Raw genomic sequence first — 27,175 nt, forward strand, 5'->3', positions numbered from 1 at the left:
ATGCCAAACAAGTACAGGGTTGATTGAGGCGGTAAGAGTTCATGGCATACACGCAGTCGCTTACAAGCACAAATACCAGAGGGACACAAGGGCAAAAAACCAGACCAGAAAACTGATGAAAACATGTCCAAGCACACAGACGCACACATACTTGAGACTGATGACATCCATTCTAGACAGGATGTTGTGTATTCCTGTATTGGCGCTAAATCTAAGGTCCATTACTTTTGTCTGCAGCAGAATATATGCTGGTTAGCTTCCAGGGAGCAAGCCAAGAGAGGGGAGAGGGGGCAAATGAGGGAGAAGAAGAGGAGAGAGGTTTTTGGAGGTATGTGAAATGAATTGCTGTCGTAGTGCATTAAAACTTCATCTTGAGTATCTACCCCACCGGATTGTGGCACAGGAGGCAAAAGCATGCAAATACAGAGGAACTAAAAGAGAAATATACGCAAACTTATACATACACATCTTCTCCTCATATGCAGGAGTGAGAGTTGCAGTCTCATTAATAGTGTTAGTGCAGCAGCACACCGTAATGATCCCTATCTTTCTCAGTGCATCCGCCTCTGACACATTTTCACTTAAACTGCAGGGCCAGCGGGGTTCATGTCAGGACAGGGCACAACTCATATACTGTTCATATATCACAGACATATCATACCAGAGTGACTAATTGACCACCACCCAGGAGATCAAGTCCACATCCAAAGCCAGGTTGTCAGCTCTGACAGGCCCAAGTCTGGCCCCCTGTCCCATATTTTACCCTCTCTGCTTTATGCTGAACAGAGTCATATTAAGAGCTGAGGCTATTCCGCTCCTATTCTTCTGGGTTCTGTCTCGATGGACCCTTCTGTCCAGATTTGACCAGCTTCTTATTTCCTATTTCATTCACAGTGAGCCTGCACCCACACTGCTCAACCATTAAACCATAACTAAATATAAATCATCCTTTCTCTTACTCTGTCATTCCGATAGCCCTTCCACACTCCCTCATTTGTTCTCTTTATTTTTGCCCTCTCTCTCCCCCCCTCCCTCTCTCCCTCCCTCTCTCTCTCTCTCTCTCTGTCTCTCTCTCATATTTTCTCTTTCTTGCTCCCCACCTTACACAAACACAGCTCTAATAAATTGTGGCACTGGTAATTACATAGAACCCACCGGTAAATTTTGCTTCCATTTACATTTAGATTACAGAATATTTCATTCCTATCAATCTCCAGTGCAGGACCAATGTGTGCATGGCTTTGCCCATATGCAGACACAACTGTTCATGGCATTTATATATTCTCACTGATGCATGGACACACGTACGCACACACAGGAACAAACATGGAGTGAGCACACATATGCTCGCACTCGGACACAAGCTGTGCAGGTGCACTCATGCTCACACAGACAAGCATCCTAAGCAATAAATCTCAGAGTTCACCAGCACACTTGGACAAATGCACATATTAGGGTGGTAAATCCTAATTTCACTGCACATAGATTTATATGTGGAAACATATGGGCACACACGCATGCAGAGCCACTCATAGTTGATGGTATCTCAGGGTCGAATGATAGCTCAGGTATGTTGTGTTCATAAATTGAATTTTGCTTTGAAAAAGAGCCACAATTTACCTTGAACTGTGCAATTTTTATCTGATGAAAAATATCACCCTCACCCACCCTCTCTGTAAAACGTTGGGCTTGTTTGTTTCAGCTGTACGGTAAAGACATCTTTGTGTAAGAATATTTATCTGCCTCCACGCTTTGACAAATTCTTTGCATTGTATTTCCAAAGTAATGCCATGGTGAGTCTGTGGAGGCAACATCCTCCTGCCCCACACGCAGACACACCACAGGCACACTCACATTTACTTTCACACACACAAACTTCCACACGTCTGGATCATAATACATTCAGAAGCAATCTCATCCACTGCGCATAAAAGACAGCAATATGCACCGAAACCTAGCTGTAATAATTCAGCGGTTTATAAGGAGAGAGGAGAGGAAAAAAGAGCCAGAGGCAGCAACTGGGGAAAACAGATACCACCAAGATTTTGCCTTCGCTCTCTCCTTTTCTTTTTTCTTTCTGTCTGTCTTACCATCTGTCTCTCGCCCTGACTCTCCCACCCACCCACCTCCCTCCTTTCAGTATTACGGCATCATATCCGACAGTAATGAGTGCACCAGGAGCAGGGAGAGAGCAAGGGAGAGGGGAGGTACTTCAGGGAATTAGAGTGTTTAAAATATACACAGCGGTTTTCCTCTTGTGGATGATCAGTGCAAATAGTCCCCCCCACCCACACCCCCCTTCTGCACACCCAGTACAACCTGAATGTACTGAATCACACTGCATCACACACCTGCATACTGTGTGCTTTCTGATCCCTGACATTATTAGAACATTATTGACAAATACAAAGGAGCTCCTTTTTTCCATCACTACCGGGAAGCCTTAAGGGTTTTTGCCATTGTCTTGCACATTACCCAATTGTTCAGGATACACTCATTACTGCTGCTGCTTCGCTCTCAGTGGCACCGCAGGACATAGAAAATACATTACCTAGCAGTGCTTAAGTGTATGAGACATTAACTAAAGCTTTTGCCAGAAGATAGTATGGAGGCAATTTCCTGCGTGAAATTGGTTTCCTTTTTCTTGTGTGAGGAAAGTGTATTCCCAGGCAGTAAAGTGGCTGAGAAAAAGCATCAAGGCAGCGTTTACATCACTGATGCAGGACATGTGCAAGTTCCTGTTGCTGATCATACATGTACGCGAAGGTGTCTGTGAGTGGACATTAGCACAGTGATGTTTTCTCCACCCAGACACCTTTAGTGTCATTAGAGAGCTGTGCTGATATAATCTGTGGAGTTTCAGGCCAGTGGTTTCAGGAGGAAATTGGAGCGGTGGGGTGATGTTAGACTTTAGACTGCAGAGCAGCAGGGAACCAGCAAACTGATAATGCTGGCCATTGGGACAGATCAGCATCAGTACAGTGTAAACAGCCACACACTTACACACATGTACAATGACACACTGCTGAACCTCAGGGTTACAGTGAATTGGCAAAAGATTCCAGACAGCCTAGCAGAGAGCAAATCACTGGAGAGACCGGAGTCTGAATTACCAGAGGAAAACTGCCGTACTTGCTCATGTAAGAGCATACAGACAATCAGCACAAGTCATGAGCCCATGTTCCTCCTTAGAAAGCTTGACCAGACACCAAAATTTAAGAATTGGATTTGTAATATTTGTTCAGAGAACTTCCCATGGATAATCAAATCTCATGTATTGCGGACTATTCATGATTTTCAAAAAGGTCCTGTTTTCAGCTTTGTCTTAATGTGTTTTCATATAATTCAATGGGTTTTTAAATGGCTTAGCCTAAGAAGTAGGAAAATATTTAATCCCTCATTTTGTCTGAGAAATTCAAAACCACAGCCGATCCATTGCTTTTACTGCTTTTGCTTTTATTTATCCATATATTTATTGGCTTAATATTAATCAAGAGTAAATAAGTTTGATAAAAACATTACTGAAATCAGCATGTAAAATAACATATACCAATGCAGAATGTAAACTCCCCCAGGTTCCTACTGTAAAATCTAGATTCACAGAAAAGTACCGAGGCAGGACCACACTATCCTTTTATAGACTTCTCCTTTTAAATTACAAAGAGATAAAGAATCAGGAGGTTTAATTAATTCATAAACTTTGAAATTACTAAGATGTGAAATGTGTAAAAAGGCTGTAACTTAGTATCTGACAGATGCCCCTGAATGTTTGTACACTACAGGAGTTTTAGGCCAACATCTGTTTCAATATGAAGTGAGTCTTCATTTTAATGTTTGCTTTGGAGGGAGATCTCTACCTCAAAGGTAGGCTAAGTGTTCTCAAAGAGGTCACCCCATAAGAACCAAAATAAATTTGTGGTTTAAAGATGATCAAGGAACAGACACAAACACTTACAGAAAGAAAGTGTTTGAATGTTGTGTACACTTGCATGGCCTTTTGACACACTCTGACACCTTTTTTTCTCCGTATATATGTTTCTCTTTCTCTCACAGCATCAAAGCACAGCCATATAGTCAGCTACACAATACACTCCACTATCACCGACTTAAACGGGCATATGTGTGTGTTTTTGTGCTGTAGAGGAGGAAGGCAGAAGGCCATTAATAGAGCCATAAATGAGTATGGTACAGACAGAGAGAGCCATTCAGTCTCTCTGTGTCTACTGTAACTGGGTCCGCAGGGAACAAACCTCTCATGTAGGAGGGCATGCAGATAAAACAGCACCATCACACACTCTCTCAGTTATAACAGATCAAAACCAAAGACCAACTTTGCTTTGAATAGCTCGAAGCTCTGAGGCTAGTTCATGCAGTGATGCAGGCAGCTACAGAGGGCCATGGTTTGGGGGGGGGGGGGTGGGGGGTGGCTGAGATGTGGCAGGAGCCTGGCCTGAAGGACTGGTCAGAAACTTAGTGAAGTTTAGGAAACTACTGTAGAATGAGAGAATGAGTAGGTTGCAGAGGAGCAACAGTTTGACAAAGAGTAGGAGGTTGCTGAGAATAATAAGTTTGCAAGAGCTGCAAAAGTACAAGGATCAGCCATGTTTTGAAGAAATTGTGGCAAAAACCTAAAAGGTTGGGTTTTTTTTTTTCAAGGTGTCCTTTGGGTGTTTGTTGAATAAAAGATTTGATAAAAGAAAGTACCTTTTTTTCTGTGCAACAAAACAACAGCAGCACTTTGGCTTTCTTTTATTTTGATTTAGTCACTGGAGCCAGTTATTTAAAGGCTGAATTGATAGCAGCACTAAATCTAAAGACTTTGACGTGAAGGGAAAAGTGGCCTGTAAGAGTCACGTATTTTTGCTGAGGCCTATTTCATCTTCACAAGATCTGACAGTTGTCCTGCCTTAACTAAACCTTGAACTCGATAAGAAAACGCCAACATAAATGATCCATTTCTCTGTGGCTGCGTACATCAAGTTAGAAGGAGCAGAAAGAGAGCAAAGCGGACCGTTCTCCTCCATCTGTGTCCTTTTACGTTTACCTCTATAACCCAGAGCTGTCTGTAGCAGTTCTGTGTTGATGCTGAGCACAAAAGGCACCGTAATCCTGGGCTGAATATGCATGACGCGCCGTGCAGTGCTGTGCTGTGCTGTGCTGTGCAGTGCTGCGCAGTGGGTGCCCGCAGTTTAATAGTTTCAGCACCACGTTGGTGAACAGCGCCATACGCCGCTGAGACAGACTGAGGCTCAGCTGCAGCTGGTTCCGAGTTGCTCTTTGACGGAACCCGGCGCAGTTTGACAGGCCGAGCCGGAGAAAGAGCTCTTTATCTGTAGTAATCAAATCATCAGCTCCGAGGCTGCAACTGAGTGAGGTTTCCTCTCCCTTGATGATATCGAGACCTTGTAAGAGCATGTAAAAGCATGGCGCGATTACTTTGATGCCCTCAAAAAGGAGAGGGGGAGAGGGGGTGAGGGGGGGGGGGGGGGCACAACAGACAGAGAGAGCGAGAGACTGGCACAGACATGTAGCCGGTGGCTCATTTGCAGACATGGAAGTCATACACACATGACACACACCTTACAAATAAAGTTTATCCCCTTTCCCTCTAGAGGAGGACGCTGAAATATGGAGTTACTCAAGCACAGCGTGGACAGCAGTCACCCCCCCCCCCCCCCCCCCCCCCATCCCAGACCCACACACGGACACGGCTGCGTATTATAGGCTACAGCAGACAGGAATCCGGCCCGGTGCAGCCCCCGAGAAGAGAGAGGCAGACACACACACACACACACACACACACACACAGAGAGAGAGAGAGAGAGAGAGAGAGAGAGAGAGAGAGAGAGAGTTTCCTTCTTGAGAAATAATCTGAATCACTTCAGCCCGCCTGCGCTGGAACCTGATAATAACTCTAGGACTGCTCGGGATGGATTTATCGTCTCTGCCACCTCGCACAGCGGAATTTCTTTTACAAGACTGGCGATTTTAAACCCGGTGCTAATCGGTAGAGAGCCGGGAAGAAGAAAAAGAGGGTCAGATGTTTCCCCTTTCTTTCCTCTTCGACGTGCGTGAAGCGGAGGCGCACCTGCCAGAGTGTCTGCTCCCTTTTTCTTTACTGAGAGCCCCGATTGGGCTGCTGCTGCCGCTGCCGCTTGGCTGAGGCTACACTTTACAGACCGGACCAGTGGACTGAGAAAAAGACAGAAAGAGAGAGAGAGAGAGAGAGAGAGAGAGAGAGAGAGAGAGAGAGAGGCGGGGTGGGCGAGAGAGAGACAAAGACAGAGACAGAGAGAGAGAGAGAGAGAGAGAGAGAGAGAGAGAGAGAGAAGCGGGGACTGGATGGATTCCTCTCTTCCTCTGGCACTCCACAGGCGCTCATTCATTTATTTAAGCCCGAGCGACGACAGTATGCCAAGCGCGGACTCCAGTGGCAGAGCTCGGTCAGTATAACATCCCTGTCTCTCAGTCTGTCACTGTTTCTTTCTGTTTGTTGATCTCTCACACACTCACACGCACACACACACACACACACACACACGCCACATGGACAGGTCTAGTCTTATCCCTCAGAGCCATCCTCATCTTGTCTCCCTCCCTCTCCCTATGCAGAAACAGACTTCCTAACAGAGGACAGGAGTGAGACGTCCTCTCACGCACCGCTCCGGCCCGCGTCCTCACCTGCACAACATCTGTACTTTGGCGTCCTCCTGGACACTGTCCACACCCAGGACCCGACACTGAGGAAAAGCCGCTTCATGGGCCCCAAACCTCGTGAGGGCCCCGGGATGGCGTGCAGCGCTTGTTACTACCTGGTCATCAGCTCCACACACCTGAGCAAGGGACACTTTCGGCGCGTCAAGGGGGTCTTCAGGGGACCTCTGTGTCCAACTGCAACCAGTGACTCACCGGTAGGAGAACATGTGGGTCTTCATAGATTTTCCCAGGTGTTTGCGTATGTGCAAGAGAGAGTAGTGTGTTTGTGTCTTTGTGGTTTTGTTCTTGGAATACCTGCTTTGAGACCTGGAGTCTCTTTTAGCCAAGTGAGATTATATTTTTTCCACTTTTTCTTGGGCCAAGGGTCAAAATAAAAAGTTCTTAGAATTAACAAGTGTGTTTGTATGTGTGTAAACTGTGTGAAAGAACAAGAGCCAGAGGCACTGTCATCTACGGTACTGAGAGGAGGTGGATGACACAGGTGGATATTTTGCAAAGGATCATCTTGTCTTTTCTTGAACCTTAAAGATTTTTGTGGTAGAGGACAGTAGACGTGAATATTTTAAACAGAGGAGAAAATGGGTATCCAACCATAAAGCCATTGTCCCTCCATTCCTCCTTCTCTCTCTCATGGCTATGGGAATTAAACGAATCAAATTACATTAGTGCTTTCAGGAGGGGATGAGTTGCCCAGCTGAAAATAACACTAATTACCTGGGGAGTATTTCTTAGGTGTGTACTGGTCTGTGTGTGTGTGTGTGTGTGTGTGTGCGTGTGTGTATGACCTGCCCAGCCCGGTGGGGTAACTCCCTGACCTTTTCCTGGTGCCCGTGGTTCCTTTGAGCCACCACACTGGCATTTAGTTGCAAACTGGCTCTCAGTCTGTGTGCACTTACTGTGGAGTTTTTGTGTGTGTGTGCACTTGCAGAGACAAAGAAAGAGTGTGTGACAGAATGAAAGAGAAAGAGAGAGAGCGAGAGAGGGAGAGAGAGCAGATAGAGAAGTAAGGGAAATGACAGTACATGTAAATATGTACATGATATTTTGGACTGTGTGAGTGGGGGGGGGGGGCGCATGAGCTGCTCGGAGAGTCTCTGGTAATCACACATTATTCATGAGCTCTTAATGTGAGACGAGACAAACTGGCGGAGCTGATGACAAGTTTGATGAGAAAGGAGGAAAGGAGCAGCTGGTATGTGTGTATGTGCGTGTCTGTGTGAGAGTGTGTATATGTGTGTGTGTGTGTGTGTGTTCATACTCAAGTCATTACCAGTCTGTCATGTTCGGCCCGCGCTCACTATGTGATGGGAATGAGCGAATAGTGTTGAGCAGACACAGCCACACTGCCAGAGATGCTGGAAAGAGTAATGTACGTGCAAACTTTTGCATCCACACACACACATACACACGCACACACACCCACAAACACACACAAACACACTCACAAATTACTTCGAGATGCTAAAAGACTATCAAAGGAGATAATTACTTTACACACTCTACATATACAGTATGAACATCCTAGTTCCTACAAATTAGGGCTTCCCTTTTAAATTTGAATTGATTGAATCATCTGTCTCAGAGCCCATTCATCTCCTTGTAGAACCATCAAAAGCTCACTTTTCATCGCTCCTGCAACAAGTTTAGTCTTGTCTCAGAAACAAGCTCTCAGAAATGCTATTCTCTTGAACAAGCTGCTAGCAATTTGGCATATTTCCTTACAATAAAAAAAAAAAAACTTTGAAACATGTTTATGTAAGCTTTCTAAAAAAAAAAAAAAAACATTTTTTTGGTATCAGTCCCAAAACTCAGGTATCATATTGGCAAAACTTTCAAATGGTACTTGGCTTGGCTTGTACAGTACATAGTGTGGCTGTTCAGAGCAGAGACTGCTCTTTCTTGTAGATGCGCTCAAGTGCTTGTAAAATGTTCAAATACTGCATTCACTAATCTAAATCCATATTATCTCCAATAAGTTCTCATTTTGTCTTAGTAGAAAAAAAGATGTTTCAGATAACATTAATAATGGTTCTGTTCTGTCCAGTAAGCCTTGACAGTGTGACAGTGAGACAGCATGCACAATAGCAGGATGCTGAAACTGAGGCAGCTAAATGGAATTGAGCCATTTTTAATCTTATTAATGATGTCTCTGAAAAGGGCTAATGATTAAATAGTTGAGTTGTCATCTCAAACAGTCAAATCAGATCTGACATTGAAAATTAGGAGTCTGTAGAGCCCTACCACAAACCTAAAACTCCATTCATATGCCCTAAAAGTAGAAATAGCATCAAAGAAGACCATTCAAGCAAACAGCATCAGCACCAGTGACTCAGAAGTTCTTTCAACAGGAATATCTAGACTTCAACCAGCTGAAGGCTTGAAACCATACCAGCTTCAGGGTCTTACCGGCTCTGCCATGGCTGGTCTACATGTGAACAGAGACAAGTGAAAATAGCAGCTGAATACATATCATTCTCTCCGAGCTGCAGACTTACAGGAATCGGTTTCATTCATGGAAGGAAGGACATCCTTTACCTCCAAGGCCAAACTAATGTAGATAAATCTACATGTGGAAAGTTTTCGGTCTTGGAAAATGCTGGCTAAGTGAGTATGGAGGGTCAAAAAAAAAAAAAAAAGATGTGCTTTCAGATTTATCCATATTAGTTTAGACATGGGCCAATTTATGGGCCTGTCAGCATGATAAACAGGCTGCCCTCGTGGCCAAGTAGTTCAAAAATGACCTCTTGTGTTAAGTGAAACTTGAGCCAGGAGCCAGTGAGTGAGTTAACACACGTCTTCGAGACTGTTAGACATGCTGAGCAGCATCTTTTGCACCTGTCCATCCCATTGTGGAGAACGCCTTGCCAGCCAGCACAACAGCTACAGTAGCTGCTCTTTGATTTAGCTTAGATCAGTGGAGTACAAAGGATTTTACAGCTGGGATTTGTCAGGGGTAACTTCTTGTGTCTTCACTTTGATAAGGCATTGCAGCATTAAAAAAAAACACTAGGCACCTGTAAGTGGTAGGGAACAGCCTTCTCCCAACCCATCTCTTCTTCCTCCACAACAAATCCTCTCGTGTTTGTTAAGACTTCTCTGTTTTGTTGTTTAGTTGGCCTCCCTGTCGAGTGCTGCGGTGTGTCTAGATTAGGATTTTGCTCATTATTACTTTATCACCACCAATTAGTGTTTGTGATAGCTTTCTTGGACGTGTCTAAATTTTGGTTCCCGTACGTATATTAGTGCTTAATCATCATTGGTGAGTCATTCTTCAAATTCTCATTATCACCTCAAAGGTTTTCTGTTCTTGGTGTCAGCGTGGAGGGAGGACAGGAGGAGAGACGTAGCAAAAGAAAGGTATTTGTGGACAGATACAGCTCTAATGCATCTCTCAATTCAGACAGATCGAAACTGATACACCTTCAATTTCTTTTCTTGCCTCTTGTCCGAAAATCCTTCAATCCCTTTCCCTCTGTCTCCCAGTGTCCTTTTAGACACCCTCTCTCTGTAGAATATTATAGCCCTGCGTGTGTGCATACTTAGCTGCTCATCCTCTGAAGACCACTTTGATGCATATTTCACTGCTGTTGCAGAAAACAGATGAATCCTTGGCTATACAGCAGAACAGTGTCAAAGTGAGTGCAAATGCGCCGGCATGTGTGAGTGTGTATGTGGCTGTGACTGCGCGTTTGCACGCTCGTGTTTTCATTGATTCCACAGGGAGCTGAGCAGTGTTTATGTAAATGAGGTGGCATTTAAACATATGCCCTGAACAATTATCTTGAAACAACTATTAAGCTGCACAAAAACACGGCCGTGTTCAGAGTGAGTCAAGTACTTAGCTACAAATATTAAGCCATCATGAGGGGACAGAGGTGAGATGAGCCAACTGGCTTGCCATTTGGCGTGCCAGTTTGCTCATGGGCGTAAACAGGATACCCAGGCATCTTTGTGCACTTTTAATGAGGATCATAATGATAAGTGATACCAGCTTAGTATCAAAGAACACCCACGGGACAATGAAGCTGGTAATGGCATCTTGACATTTATGGAGTTCAACAAATGTCAGAAAGAAAGTGATTAGTTAAATGTGAGTGTGAGATAAAAATGTGTTTGCAACACCAACTTAAAAGCAGCTGTGGCGTTGGTGAGCTTTGTGTCGCCGGAAAAGCTACTTCAGAGTCGAGGCCCGTAATGCCGCAGTCACTCACACTGATAAAGTCTAATGTTAATTCAGACAAACACACATACACACACACCAAGCTCAGCCATCAAGCCCTAGTGGAGCAGTTTGAGAGTGAGCAGGTGAGTGCTGCTGAATACTAAAGTCCTATATGACTGGACCATTCCTGCTGACCGCTGCAAAGTGCTCCCACTGATCACCGCTAATGTCCTCCATCACGGTTTACACTCAACACTCCGGAGAGAGAGAGTGCGTGAGTGTGTGTTGGGGAGAAAGGTGGATAATTGGGACAGATGGGTGAGATAGGATGAAGAGAAAGAGGAGGGAGAGGGGGAAGAGCGAGACAGTTGGCATCGATTTTAACACTCTCTCAAGCCTTTATTGACATTTCATTTAGCTAATGAATTCATTAGTGCTTCATAGCATAATAACCTCTACTTGATAACCCGGGTGTTTCCACAGAGGAAATGTGTCGTCTCTACTCCGTTGCCTCACTATTTTCTGACTCATTGTCGGCTTTCTGTGGTTTCTTCTGTTTTTGTTACCCAGCAAGTTTCTCCCCCCTCTCTGTTTCTTTGTGCTGCTTTGTGTAACTTGCAAATGAAACCGTTGGTTGAGGTGACATAACCTGCCAGACTTTCAGCAACAGCGCAGCACACCCTCAGGAATGACAGAGAAGAAGAGGGAGGCGCAAGATGTACAAGCGAATCTCTCTACCTATGTATAGGTGTCTTTGTGCCTCTGCTCTGAGTGTGCTCGCTGGCTTTGTGATGCTTGCTCACCTCTGAGATGGAAATTATCTTTATTTTACACTGATTCGTTCTTTATTTGTGTCTCTTTGATCTGCTGCACACGGGGAACACAAGCATGCACGCAAACACACAACCCTGCGTGAATTGTTCAACCGTTTGAACTTAAACAGAAAATATTTTTGCATTCACACAATACATGTTTATAACCCTCCATTTGAACTAAAAGTCCAATCAGACGTATTTATTTACTGGTGTTTGGGTCTGATGTCTGAGAGGTAAAATCTGCTTCTGTGGCCTGACTGTACGGGTGTTTGTGGGGCTGAGTTGATGTGCGTGAGCTCTGTGTGGGTGTGTGTGAGCACATTTGGAGGTTATAGTGTGGGTTGTGAGTGTTTTGTAATAGTTTGTTAATACAAGAGGAGCGAGGGCTGCTTCTGTTGATTTAACATTTTCATGAAAACATCTTTAAAGAGCAGATTCTGATATTAGATGCATGTTGTGAGCGACACAGAAGCTATCATACATGTGTGCACAAATGCACACACACACACACACACACACACACACACAACAGATGGCCAACCTCTCATTTTGTATATTACCTTGGGACAGATGTTTGTCTGTGTGGTCATTAGTGATCGCAGCATCAGATAATTACCTGGAGACACACCAGCACATAAACACACACACTCACGTACAATTAGTGAATGTTTGATAATTATGGGATGTTTGATGAACCATCTGGAACACCAGCTCAGGTAGAAACTGGCTCAAAACAAAATCATACACACAAAAACCTGAAATCATGGTTATCAAACGAGTATCATTGCCCAAGTCCTGACAAAACGTGGAGAGCGAGACGACAAGTGAGAGATGAAGCAATGAAAGCGTTGTTGTTTCACACTCATTAAGATGTCATGTTTCATTCAAGGTCTGGTCGTATCCTCTTTTATTCTCCTGGAGTGATTTTCCCCCGCAGTCTGAACTCTGCATTCCTGTCTCTGTCTCCTTTTTTCTTTTTTTTCAAACTATCATTTGCCACTGCCTTCTGTCTTTTCCACCATACATTTCTCTAGCCAATACCTTTGCTTTTATCTCCATCTCCCTGACACTCCTCTTGTCTCCCTCTCCTATTGCTTTTTGTCTCATCTCTGCAGCCCATTCATTTTTTAGCAGGTCAAAGGTTCCGCTGTTTAGGTCTTTGAATCTTAGTGTGTGGGTGTGTGTGTGTTGTATGTGTGTACAGTATGCCTGTATGGGAGTTTGTGTGTGTGTAGGTGATGTGAGTAATATAGCAGTGGCAATATTGCTGAAAAATCCTTGAAGGAATAAAAGAAAAGAGAGTGTGTGCTTTATTTGATGGTCAGATATTCTGTTTTTCAATAACCTCCGATTTACACTGAGGCTCTGCTTCTCATTCTGCTGCTGCTCTACCTGGACACACTTTCACATTGGAACAAATGTGCAGATACAATTATGGTTCCATTCACTTGGCGTGCACATGTGGATGTGCATGGGGGCACATATTTGCGCAAGTGTGCTTGAATGCCTGTGCGTGTCTCCACCGCTGACATGCAGACCAGGGTTAAGAGCAGCTCAGACAAATTAATTATCTCTTCTCTGGAGAAGAGAGATGACTCACTGAAAGAGAGGCTGTGAACCCGCACCTTCTGGTTGAGCAGAAGCCCAGGAATTACTCCGAGCCCAGCAGAGACCTGGGTACTTCCTTCTGAAAAAAGCAAAAGCTTGGATTTCATCCTCAGCTTGATCTTCAGATCATATTTTCTTTCGATTTTTCATGTGCATAAGGCTGATTTATAAAAATAACTGCGACTGAAAGAAGTCGAGCAGGCACTTTGCATTTATAGATCAAAGTGGCAGAGGAATTTGAATGCATATGAACAAGTTTCACTTCCCTGAAATCGTTGACATAAGATCAAGGCTTTCATGTCTTGCATTGCTGTGCCTTGCACAGAATAGGCTGTTATGGGGCATATTGCACCAATACACTGACACAGACTGGTTTAACTTAGAGCCTGAATGAAGAAAGCTGAGAGACTGCAATAAATATCTAAAATGTATTACATAACGTGTGTATACATTGGTATCTGTGTTGAAATTTTCATTTCTATGTGAGTTGTCTAGAATGAGGGATGTATATTTTTGTTGCAATGGCAAATTCAGCTTTATATTTTACTCATTAAATGTTTTGACATGAAATACCAGTGGAAAATAAAATCCAATTTGATTGCAAGGATTTTTTGTCAGTGGGGTTTTGTTGAATCTTGAGGTGAGGCTTTTATGTTTCTGCTGCCTCAGCCTCCCCTGACCTTTCACCTTTGCCCTCTGACCTCTGGTCTGACAGCCAGCCCAAGGGAAAAATAAGCAGTGAAAAAGGTCAATGTTAGGGTCAAGGATTCAGAGAGATGAACAGGATATTATTGAGCTATTACTTTATTAAATGTCTGTGTACCTGGTAATCTACTGCTTGTATGTGTGCGCTTAGTGTGTATTATACGGTACAATGCATGTATACATAGACATACATGGAGGGGAAAAACACACTAAGAGCACAAGTGGGTCAAAAATGTACGTAGAATAATAATAATAATAATAATAGGCTATGTATACATGGCAGTATACCAACCACTAAGGTCACAGAGGTCCGGACCTCAGTATTTTCTCCAAGCTGTACAATAAAACTATAATAAGATTATTTCAAAAGATATTGTACAATGCCAAGATCACAGACTCATGCAATCTGATAACTGGCGTCATCTCTCGTGTGGTAGTGGGTGGACTGAATGATCTTGTCCTTACTACAAAATCTTTACTCAGCATGGTGGTTCTTTGTTTATATCAACAAACACAGGCAGGCAGCCGAGTCCACCGAAGCATGACACAAGTAACCAGAGAGTTTTACCGCTTGTAGTTCAATGTCTTAGAGTAACTCCTGTGTGGTCGCGCTACCATAACCAGTGGTCGTCAATAAGATGAACCCTACCCCGCAGGTAGTAATGGTGTTTCCTGTAGTGCCCCCCGCAGGGCTTGGGGTTAGGGTTAGACTAAGGTTTGGCTCATGTAAATGGAAGGGAAAACACATATCAACAGGGCGCAAGCTAACATTAATTCCATCTGATAAACTCAACAAATGTTGACATGCTTTTTTTTCAATTCAGTTTGTGTAAAGGGTTACAATTCATGTTAAATGAGATACACCATATATTTTTACCATTTGAACATTGTCCTAATGGAATCTGGTAACATTAAATATAAATATCAATTGACCCTTTGTTTACTTTCTTCACTGACAGATGAAAATGAAAAGACTGCATCAATCAAAGCTCAGCTTTGACCAGGGAAAAGCTACAGGACAAGATGAGGAGACTGAAAGAAAAAAAAAAGAGAGGTGGTTACAGATATGAGAGAGAAAGAGCAGGTACTGCCCACTGTTCCTAGGATAGGATTAGCATTATGTGTTGTTCAACACAAACGAAAACTGACTGGCCTTATCACATTTACACAATGAAACAATGTAGGCTCAGCCTAATTACCACAGAGATATATGTTCTTTGGTAATTACAGTTCAACCTATAGGCTCAATTTAACAACAGCACAAGCCCAGTTTAATTATAGTGTCATAATATAGTATTATTATACAGATACATTATTGTATAAAACAGATTTGCATATGTTTATGTACTGTTTGCGACAAATTTGTATAATTCAAATTCATGATGGAAACAAAAAAATGAAATTAAGAAGGTGTGTTTAATTTGACTCAATCATTTTTAATACATTTTGGCAGGAGAATTTATGCTCTTGCTCACTGACATGGTTTTAAAGCGATTGCTATCCAGTTTTTGGATAAGAATAGCTCCAAAAGGCTTAAAATGCACATATGCAGATCAGGTAAATCAAAATTTTTTCAGGGTTGGGCATGCCCCTGAACCCCCACGCCTGCGTACAGCCATGCTCATTGTGGTGTACTCTCATGTTTATGTATCTGAACAGATAGGACCTACTAGGACAGTCTGATAGCACAGGGTTGGTCATGCATCAGTAACAATGCATCAAATTATATCAGACCTACTTCCACCAGCAGCATTAGCCATGATGCAGGCACCAATAATTCATGCCGTTTGTTTCAACTAGCCTTCACATCAGCCATGAGGGAGAGAACAACCCACCGCAATTATCATGAGTAGCAGCATTCCCGTGTTTAGCAGATTGGAGATGCCAGGCGCTCAGCTTAGCGCTGTGCAGAAATGTCCTGGCTGCGTGCTGCCAGGATGGCAGGATCACAGTGGTCTGCAAGCAGCCTCTAGCCACCAGCCACCAGGCCTTGGCTACCTCCTTAATATGGGCAGGGTGCCGGTTTCCTCTGTCTGTTTGTGTATGTATGTTTGTGTGTGTGTGTTTCTGCATGAGTCTGCTATGGGGCCTCCTTACCCTTGCTGTGAGGTATATTCTTACCCTGTGGTACGGGATTAGTTACAACACTGAATGGGAAGACATAGAAACAGCAGGAGGGGAGGGAAAGAGAGGAGAGGAGAGGAGAGGAGAGGAGAGGAGAGGAGAGGAGAGGAGAGGAGAGGAAGGGAAACCCCACAAAGATGAGAAGAAATGTGTGGGTGGATTGTATGTGTGTGCGTGTGTGTGTGTGTGTGTGTGTGTGTGTGTGTGTGTGTGTGTGTGTGCGTGTGTGTGCGTGTGTGTGTGTGCATGCGTGTGTGTGTGTGTGTGCCTGCATGTCATGGGTATTCATCAATTTCCCTAAGATTCTTCACTCTTCCTCTGCCATAAAACCCGGAGGCAAGAAGTAAACACAAACTCTGTAAGATCTGGTTTTCACTGCCTCTTTTTGTCTCTCTCTGTCATTCCTCTACTTTCACTCTTTTCTCTCCATATGTAAAGTTCTTTTTGCTTTGGTGTGTGTGTGATTGTTTGGATTACATATGCAAGACATACCTGTCATCTAGTAAAGGAGAACAAATACATTGTGAGGTCTGGAGGATGTGGAACATACTGGCTTTCATCTGTGAGTATGCAGGTGTTGCAGCTGTGGAGCACTTGTCGTGAACAGTATAAGCCGCGTTCTGAATTCTGTGTTCGCAGCTTGAGCTAGCTCGTCTCTTCCAGGTATGACAGAAATGTGTGTTTTTGAAAAAGCTTTGAAAAGAAGTGTGGGCCATGCAGATCACAAAGCAAGCCAAAATCCATGAACTTTGTGTGCGTGACTGTATGTGGGTGTATGTTTGTGTTTATGTGCGTGTGTGTGTGAAAAATAGCAGCGTGTGATTTATGTAAATGAGTGTCATCGGCCGAGGAGGAGGCAGAATTCCCAGGCCTGATGAGTGGCTTAATGATTCATCAGCCTGGCTGAGGCAGGCATCAATAATGGATGACAGAGTGGGTCATGCAGGATTGCTCGCCCCTTGATTAAAGTGCTCCACAGCTAAACGCCTCACTTCCTCCCTCTTCTCACCCTACCTTCTGCGAGGATAAATACAGAAATGTGCCATACACACACAGCCCTGCACGCACACACGCCCACACACTTGCACTCACGGTCACACACACCTCTTCCTCAATCTCTTTCTGTATAGCTTAATGTCATCTCACCTCTCACATATGCTTAATAAGCTCTCATCCCTTCCTCATCTCCTCACTCTGTTTCTTTGGTCTTAATCCAATCACGGCGGGTGAAAAAGGGAGAGAAAGGGGTAGAGAGAGGCAGAGAGAGAGTGGGAGAAGGGGGAAAAAAAGAAGATGGAAAGCGTGGGAGAAAAGAAGAGAAAGCCACAAATGAATGCTTTATGATTTGTCTGTACAGAAATGGAACCTTTCTCTCTGGAGATAAGACGGGAACATAAATGTTCTTTCTCTCCCCTCCACACACAGAGCAGAGGGAGTCATTCTCTCTCTGTCTCTCTCTGTAAGCTGTATGTGGGTGTTGGTGTGACAGGACAAATCTCTGTCTATTAGGAGACATAAACCTCTAAACCCTGAGCTACACAGCCATACATACTAATGCAGCCATACAGAGGGCTGGATAGAAGTTGGGAATGATAGAGAGGACACACAGAGAAAGAAAGAGATGTGGAGCCTAGAGATGGAAGGAGACAGAGCAGGATGTTGAAAGCAGAGAGTGTTCTGGCGGGATTTCAATCCTCCCTGGCCGGCACGGGGTCTTAACTGCTACACAATCTTTGAGTACAGCAAAACCAGCTTTAACAAAGTTGGACTGATGTGCAACACAGAGCGAGCTCACTGAGTTTGTGTCTGTGTGTGTGTGTGTGTGTGTGAGTGTGTGTGAGTGTGTGTGTGTGTGTGTGTGTGTGTGAGTGAATGTCCTCTATGAGTGTGATGGTGTTGAAGGCAACAGTTTATTTCTGGTTTCACATCTGTAGTGTCATTAGCCATCCATGCACTCATACTCTACTGTGCCAGAGAAAAGATCACTCAGTCTTATTGGACACACTTATGTTATCCCCTGGTAGCACAAATGAACCACACAGAGCAAAACATGCACACACACACACACACACACACACATACACACAAATGCTCACCCGCGCTAGAAAGCTTCAAAAGGAACTGCAATCATAAAATGCCTGAAAGAGAGCAATCATTCCTCAACAACAGCAACCCATCATTCTCTCTCACCCGTCCTCGCTCGCCCCCAGTAGCCCCTCATCTGTACATTTTTCAGTTGGCAAGACTTAGCCAGGCGTTAAGAGTGTAGCGTGTAATCTTCTATCGTATTAATCCTGTTCTTTAAATCTGTCACTTCCCAAACTGATTACCTTCATCTTCTTAACTTGTCTTTCACTCTAATCTGTATCATCACACTCTGACAGATTACAGTCGCAGTTTGATCACTTTAACAGATAGGGACACAATCCTCTTTGAGGCAGTCAATCACCAGCCTTGTCTACACAGATAGGAATGTGATAGACAGCACATGAGCGCACAATATGTGCGATTCGTGTGTGTGTGTCTGTGTGTGTGTGTGTGTGTGTGTGTGTGTGTGTGTATGTGTGCGTGCATGTGTGTGTATTAACTTCACTTTGCTGTATGTCCATTTATCCATGCAGAGTTTTCAGTTGTGTCTGTTATCTAAATGTCAAGAGTGTATGATCCATATAATTCCATTTTTCTGCCAGCTGGGAGAGGAGAGCATTTAATACTGGATATGACATTTAGCAAGAGAGGAGAGAAGGCTGATAGGCACACAGATGGAAGGACACATCACTGACAAGTGCTTTTAATGCATGAGAGAGGGAAAAGGATACAAGAGAGAAACCGAGAGTGACTCCAAAAATATTATAAAAACCTACAATAAAGAAAGACCTGAATTAAATGGTGAGGTGGAGTGATGTGAGAGGAGAGGGTGAAAGGATAAAAGATGATCTGATCTCACCAATATATCTCTCCAAGGCTTTCTTATGTCCTCTTCACCCCAGAGAGCAACTGTGGAGAGAGCATAAGAGAGAAAACAACAGGTGCAAAAAAAAAACCAAACTGCATAAAAAGCAAACTTAGAGTATATGCATTTAGATGTGGAGCCAAAGAGTAAAGGTCACATCTCCATGCTTTATACCTAGCATCCTTTGTCCTCCTGTAATTGGTTTATGATGTTCTTCTTAATGTGCGCTGAGAGAAAGGAGGGAAACCTTCTCCTTTTAGAGAAACAAATGCAAGTCCCTGAAGAGCACAGTGAGTGAGTGGTAGGATCACAAAAACACATTAAAAGACACAGAGGAGGCCACACTTTGTAGAGCACCAGGGTATTTTAGGAATTTGCATGCACGTTTTCATGCATTTGTGCTTCCTCCGTGATCCCACCCAACTCAAATTTTATCCACAAAACGGCTGGAAAGAAACTGTGGGTCTTGTTTGTTCAAGAGGAGAAAATGTCTTAAGATGTCCTCTGCTTTTTTTTCCTGTCTGTAAGCTATGCTCTGCCCTGGTGAATCAGTTTAACTTGTCCTGCACGAGCCAGAGGCTGAGCTCACATTATATTCAGGATGGCAAGCACAGGGAGAGATTGAGAGAAGAGGGGGAGGATGTTGAGAGGTGGGCAGATTATAAATATGGCACCGAATAAGACTAATAAGTGATACAGAGCATGAATAACTCTCCCCTGAAAACAAGGGAGCCCTGTTGAATGGGGAGGAGAAATAGAGAGTGATAGAATGAAGGCAGGGAGGGGTTGACAGATCAGTGGAGGGGCTAGAGGACAACCAATTAATCGGTTTGGATGATTCATTCTATCACAGGCTGGAGGGTGATATCGGCCGATTAATTGGCTATCGGCTTTTTCCTGCTCCAAACTACAATTATGTCAGCCTTTAAAAATCCACCATCAGTCGAACTCTGGGAGGGGCTCTATGGCCTTGCATTGTGATGGACAGGGAATAAAATTTTGATCTCTCACTGAGTGATCGTTTGCTTGGGCCTTGTGACTAATCATAGATTTATGACTTTCAACGGGAGAGCGGTGCAATTTATCCATGCCACAGGCTGCCTACTGTAACCCTAGTACAGTTGTTCTGAGGCTTTTTCAACAGCCCTCCCTTTTTCACCTGCTTACATATGCATGTGGATGCGATATGTCACACATTATATATGGAGTTCGGGAGCTACGTTGCAGCTCTCTCTTTTTTTTATAGACAATTTTAGGTCCTAAAAATCTGTCAGCATCATAGATGCCTACAGATGTGCTCAACGCAGATTTATTTTAAACAGTAAAACTTTAACACAGTTAGCCTACTGTAAACAGAGCATGAAAGCAGCACTTAGGGTGCACCCACTCAGTACTTAGACAGTGACATATTTTCTGTTTTTTGGGGATACTTCAGCAATTTCGATTTAGAATAAAACAATGACTACAGGGTTTAGAGTGTGCACTTTCAGCTTTAAGTGTTTACAAGTTTTTGTTTGTATTCATAGTGAGTGAGCAGTGTAAAAATGCAGAAGTTAATTGGATAAATCTTGCAATCTTGACAGTGCAGCAGGTCAGTGATCCTAAACAAACAGACAAGGCAACCAAGATGTTTTTTTTGTGTAGTCAGTCACCTGGCTTCAGTTCAACTTGAACATCTGTCTCACTGCTAAAGAAAACAGTCCCTGAAATAGCTGCAGCACAAGCCTGACAGAGCATTACTAAGGAAGCTACCAAGTATCCGATTCTGTCTGTAGGTCACAGACTTCAGTCACTGACTGACAGTAAAGGTCTTGAAACAAGTTTATGAATACAGTGCCCTTGGTAACACTTATGTGGAATTGTACAGTTACCGCCTGTCCCCTAAAACTGGGAGAAAATGTTTTGAAAGAGCTTCTATACATTTCATCTGATTTTGATGTCAACACCTTTAAATTTAAAGGCCATTTCATCTGACAATCATTTTACTTGCCACAAGCAATGTCTGTGACTATAAAGAGCTTTTTGAAAATAAATCTAAATGGTGTCATCAAGGTTTTTCTGGGTTGGACTTGAAACTTAAAGTTCATAACAGAGAGCTTGTATTGTGAATTCGGGGTATGATGTGGCAATTTATCATTCATAGAGGGTCTAACAGAAGACACTATTAAGATGTATCATGGATCCAGAAGCTAAAAGTCAGGATATCTCTGCCTGTTTCCCAGTTATGACCATTCTTCAAGAGAGGTGAAATTTAAAGTGGAGAAGCAGCTTCAAGATCAGAAGTAGCAGAAATCTGGTACTTCTCAGCTTGAAGCTGCTTAAACCAGATTTAAGATAAGAAGTAAACAAACCATCTGCTACAAAGGTCACAGACCCTCGGTTTAATGATACAATCCAGAGAGAGCCACTCCTCATATCAACCAGGCAACAAAGGGCACAGGGCAAATTAGCAAATATAATCTCTTCATGATTTATTTATTCAGTTTGTTTCTTACATGCTGCTCAACATGCAAAGGTCAGAGGGAGACAGAATATTTGGTTATGTTTTGAGTGAGAGAAAAGGAAAAGGATGAGAATTAGACAAAGATGGAGTGGACAGTGTAGAGGCTTAAGATCACAAAAAAAATTTGATTTAATTTGTTGTAATATCATATTCTGAATTACTTTGTCCTGTGTAGTGTCTCTTTCATAGGTTGCTGGCAGTTTGAGAGATGACGTAGCTCACTGGTACTAACACATCTGTCCTTTTGGCTGTAAGAAAACCCTAATGACCGTATCCATGGTCAACACATCTGCGGTTTTGGCTATGGTCGCTCTGTGTTCTAGTTCTGGCCATACTTCTAACTGGCTGTAATGATTTGGAGCAAACAAAGATACACAAACACACAGAGAAACACTGTTCAGACAAAAACAAAGACTGGGACGTACATGCAGACGCACACGCGCACACACATCAAATGAATAAATGGGTGGGTGCTGGCCATGGAGGCATATTAAAGGCAGTCAAGGGAGATTCATTAGGGCTGCAAATATCAGCTCATTAACACTCAGCTATCCTGTTTGGCAGTCTGTGTGTGTGTGTGTGTGTGTGTGTGTGTGTGTGTGTGTGTGTGTGTGTGCATGAGAGTGTCTGCCGCTGAGATCTACAGGTCATTACAGTAACAAGCAACTTAGCCCTCAGGTCACCTGTCATTAGCTACAGAAGAATGGCCAGAAATCACACCACACAGCCAGACTCTCACACCGCCAGACTCTCTCCACTTGTGTATGTGCGAATGCACGTGTGTCTGAAGGATTGGATCACAGAGACACTTCAGAGAATGGCAGAGAAGAAAACAGAGTGGCAGATAAATGAAAACCATAATAATAATGATGGCAAACTTTATTTAAATAGCACTTTTCTTAACAATGTTATAAAGTGCTTTACAAAAGAAATACGAAAAAGAGAGAGACAGAGTGGGAGGCAAACAGAATTTTATTTTTTTTTTCCACAAATGGAATTGTTTCTATCCGTTACAGTAGCAGAAGTTAGGGTGATAATTATAGCTGAAGATAATTAAAGGATTAATTGGGCTTGATAAACTGCTATGAATTGTTTATTGCTACATGATATCATGGGATGGTATTAAAATAGCACACCACTTTAGGCGATATTTCACATGTCATGTCTATGCATTTTAAGCTTTTCACGTATTGCTGAACGCTGCTTTAGTCAGGGGTTAGGGCAGTAGAATTGTAACTGTCTCTTGAATGAATGGACGGACGATGGCACCTGATCACACAATCACTTGCATTGATAGAATTCCTCATCATCATCATTATCATTATCATCATCATCATTCATCTTCAATGGCACAGTGACCACGTTATCACACACATTAGATTATGTGACATAGTTATAGATTTAAATCCGTGATCCCGCTCCATAAAGAGGAAGCTGTTCTCACTCATGAGCAGTTAATGCGTTCATTAACAACACTGCTCAAGTCTAGATTCCTGCTCTGCTCTTTTCTTGCTAACGTTAGCCTCTGGCTGCAAGCCAACAATGCTAACATTATGTACTTGAAGCACGCTGAGTAAAAACTAATCTAATGTGGTCAGTTTAGCAGTAAACTCCTCCTGTTCTGTTCTAGCCTCCCTCTTCTGAGCACCCTTTGTTTGTTTAGGCTTGTTAAACATTATGCTGCAAACTGAATCACCCATTTGCTTCTTGCTTAAAAACTGTTAGTTATCAGAAATGACAGGAAACAAGCTCATTGGTCAAATTAAGATTTCTCAGCAGGCCTTACTTAGTTACTTTTAAAGGGAAAGTTACCAAATTAGTGGTGGGTAGAATTAATTTTTTTTATTAATTTTTTTTTTTTTTCAAAAAACATGCAGTTTTGAAAAATTTCATTAAGGGCAAAAAGACAATGACTCAAAACTGTAAGTGTGATGGGCTCCTGAGAGCTACTGGGCCCCACAGCAGTGCACTGGCTGCACCGTTGATAGTTCAACCATTGGGTTAGGGGTTAGTAATTAGTTGGTGAAATTGCAGAATCGGGGGGGGGGGGGGGGGGGGGTATCAATATCAATACTATCATGCACCCACGCATGTCTGAGTATTTGGACCATAAAGGAGGAGCAGAATGTAAATATGTGATATGTGCAACACACATCATCAGGGGCCCCACTTAGTGGATTTTTGGGCAGTGGCTTTGCACTGTACATTGCCTTTATGAGAGGTGTAAGGGGGTTTATGGTTTTTATTGCAAAATGTGCCAATATAAGGGTCCATCGAGGGCCATCTGGTTTGCCTCTCATGACAGTGCACCTCTGGTCAGTAATGGCACAAGAAACAGCAAAAAAATATGCATAATGATAACATGAGCAATGTCTTTTGGTGATACCAGGCTGTTTATTGAATTCTTCTCATGGGGCACAGTAGCAATTAGAAGTTATCTGAATTCATAAACATCTCCTATTCACAGTTTCTTCCTTTGTCTCTTCTCTTCTCTTCTCTTCTCTTCTCTTCTCTTCTCTCCCCTCCTCTCCTCTCCTCTCCTCTCCTCTCCTCTCCTCTCCTCTCTTCTCTTCTCCTCTCTTCACCTGCTGAGTAATGCTGAATGAATGGACATTGTGTGGTTATGTGCCAGCCTTGCAACTTTTTAACCATTGTTACGCACTTTAAATAGTGAGAAGAGAGAAATAATTCTTCATTGAAAGAGGAATGAATACTTCACTCACTTGATACCACACTTTTATTTTCTATAAAAGAAAATTTTCGTGTCTTCGATCCTGCAAATGATGCTTTATGAAAGGCAACGTGTAACAATACCTTGAAATCTATCCAACAGTTCAACATAGTTCCAGAATTCTATATTTATTCTTTAACTACAGAATATGAAACAGTAGATATAAATGTCAAAGTAAATACAGGGATACACAAAATAATGTGAATTATAGACTGGTATATCACATGAGTCTCATAGCAACATGAGTCAATTTACTGAATTTTAATTAGCTGAAAAGAAACAAAGTTTTGGAAGAAATTAAAAAGTCTTGAAAGTCATTATAATATACAACAGACAATATGCAGAGGCAAAGAGAAACTAACTAAAAGCAGTATTGCTGGTATAGTCCAGTGTAGGCCCAGTGGCATATAACCTTGTGAGGCCCGTGTTTTTATCAGCTCTGCAACTGCAATTACTGTAACAACAGTTTCCTCACAGTTAGCCATGTTCATGAAGTTCTTACTTTACTTTCTCTACCCCCTGCAGGAGAAGCTCTCTTCAGTAGATGTTACAGTAATATATTTGAACAGAGAGAATCTCTTACCACCAGTTGTGTTGCGACTGACCTCACTGTCTCTCTCCTCTTGGATTTATTATGCATGCTGAGTGCTGTTTCGTCCTTTTTTTTTTTTTTTTAATCTAGTCTGGGTATGTTTTGAATTTCAAACTGTACAAGATTGCAATTAAAACTTGTGTTGCAGTGCTGTTAACAGTTAACACATCTGATCAAGTTTCATCTCAGTATGTCTAAGACAGCATATTTAATAGGTCTGAGGAGGCACAAATTCACACTCTTCTGCGTGGTATTCACCAGCTGCCGGTGAACATCCAGTCACGTAAAGACAGAGAGACACTGGGGACAAGAAAAGGAAACTTAGTTAAGTGCAAAATCATATAATTTATTCGATTCTCCCTTCACACCTATTAACAATAAGACGTTGGCACCACTTCCATAACAGAATCTGAAATAAAACTCTTTCTCCTATTTGTTGAAACCTACAGTTTAAGTGATTTCTCACCACGCTGTGTCCCATCCTAATATTCTAATTTATCAGGAAATACATCAAATTAAGGAGCCAAAAAAAACCTCTGAAAATACTGTGTCAGAGTGACTTTACTATAATATCAGTCTGTTAGCCTTAAAAGTCCTCCCTCCCACTCTCTCTAGGTTGAGTCCAACCATCCATGAAAATGCTGTTCAATATTTAATTACAGCCAACGAGAAAATGACCAGCGACACAAGTGAAATGATTTAGCTCATACAAGTACAGTAGGTGTCTGAACACTGTTTTAATTCTGTATTTTAATGTCATTGATTCAGTCTAAACAAACTATATAAAAATTAAATGGCAATGAGCATAAGTCAGTATACATATACGTGTTTACATGGAGACCACAAATTAAAAGAAGCACTCTGACTAATTTTCAGTTTATCACTCCAAGCATGAAAATAAGCTTTATTCCCATTGTTTTCTATAATATTTGTTTTTGTATTTTAAAATTCATAACCACTTGAACCACTTTATTATATTTAATAAATGGCCTTGGACACTTGCATTGCATGAACATTGGGCTTTGTATTTTTTTTTTTTTTTTTTTTTTTTTTTAAAGAAAGAGCAAATGTGGTATTGCTCCCTTGTTGTGAAATGATTGGACGTTTGAATGAGGCCTATTGAATTTATAATTACTCTGTTCTTGTATTTAGCACTTAGAAGTCTTTCTTTGTGTCTCTGACAAGCTCAACTCAGTGTCAAGGTGTTACAGTTTTTCTGAACTGCCACTAAATCCCATTCTCTGAGTCAAATGCTCAGTGGCCTGAACCCATTTATTGAATCAATCACTCTTGTGGCAAAACCATAAACAGTTTTCACCTAGTTAGACACCAGTAACATATTCACTTTTTTGAAAAAATCCAAACAAATTTTCATTCACTAAAACATACTATGCACTGTGATGCTCTTGTGATGCATAATGGTAACCACAGGCAGCAGATGTTACACACAATTACACTACAGATGTCAACTCAAACTTGTTCACACTCTTTGCTAATGATGTGATGAAACCAATATAAGCCATTTCAGAGTGCACAGGTTGTTGAAGGTTGAAGTTTGAAATTAACAATGGAGGCAAATAATCTGAAAGGCAGAGGTGGAAGAGGAGGAGGAAGAACAAGACCAAGAACAGTACCCTCAGATGAAATTTGAGCAGCTGTAATAGACCATGTTCTTGTTCATGGAATAAGCACAACTCACTGTAGCCACCATAAGAGATTCAGAGAAGAGAATGGATATATACTGTATATATAGATACACACATACATATATGATTTATGACATTACAGTACAGTACAAAAGTGTGATGCTAGGCTGAATGAATCTTCTTACATTTACAGTGTAATGTGCTTTTCATTTGTCTTTGTCTTTTTTGCCTTTTGCTGCACTGAAGTTTTACTGTTTGCATGTGCTGAATCCAGACATTCAATACTTTATTGCTTATGGTTCTTAGAGTATGTAGTACTATAATTGTTACTGAGTTGTGAATAATTTTTTGGAAAACATAAAATGCCTTTATTATAAAGAGATAACATTTCTGTGGCTACATGCTCGGAACACTGTGTTTTCTATTTTTTATGTAGCGTGTAATGAATGCTCAGTAGGGTTTTTATTTTGACTGGCTTTGTGTAGGATCTGAAAACAGTGTTTGATTTTGAGATACAGACAGATAAAACTGTTTTGAGGTGAGTGATTGCGAGAGTCAGAGGTTTGGTGAATCCAGTTTAACAACTGGGTTTTGTGTTTACAGTTTTGAGAAAAGCATG

At 42.3% G+C, this 27,175-nt stretch overlaps 1 protein-coding gene across 1 annotated transcript in view; it reads left to right on the plus strand.

Annotated features, from left to right (window-relative positions):
• Positions 1-6,256: 6,256 nt before the first annotated feature.
• The window catches only part of LOC139613552 (G patch domain-containing protein 8), a 34,471-nt gene continuing 13,552 nt past the window's right edge, over positions 6,257-27,175 (plus strand). Inside the window, exons 1-2 of the mRNA XM_071470304.1 lie at positions 6,257-6,443; positions 6,613-6,911. Of these exons, the coding sequence (XP_071326405.1) occupies positions 6,759-6,911 (153 nt within the window). The 5' untranslated portion in view covers positions 6,257-6,443; positions 6,613-6,758. The remainder of the gene's footprint in view (positions 6,444-6,612; positions 6,912-27,175) is intronic.

Source organism: Trachinotus anak, unplaced genomic scaffold, assembly GCF_046630095.1.
Source record: "Trachinotus anak isolate AG129_WGS33_773 ecotype Australia unplaced genomic scaffold, CSIRO_AGI_Tana_v1 ptg000032l, whole genome shotgun sequence".
Classification (NCBI taxonomy): domain Eukaryota; kingdom Metazoa; phylum Chordata; class Actinopteri; order Carangiformes; family Carangidae; genus Trachinotus; species Trachinotus anak.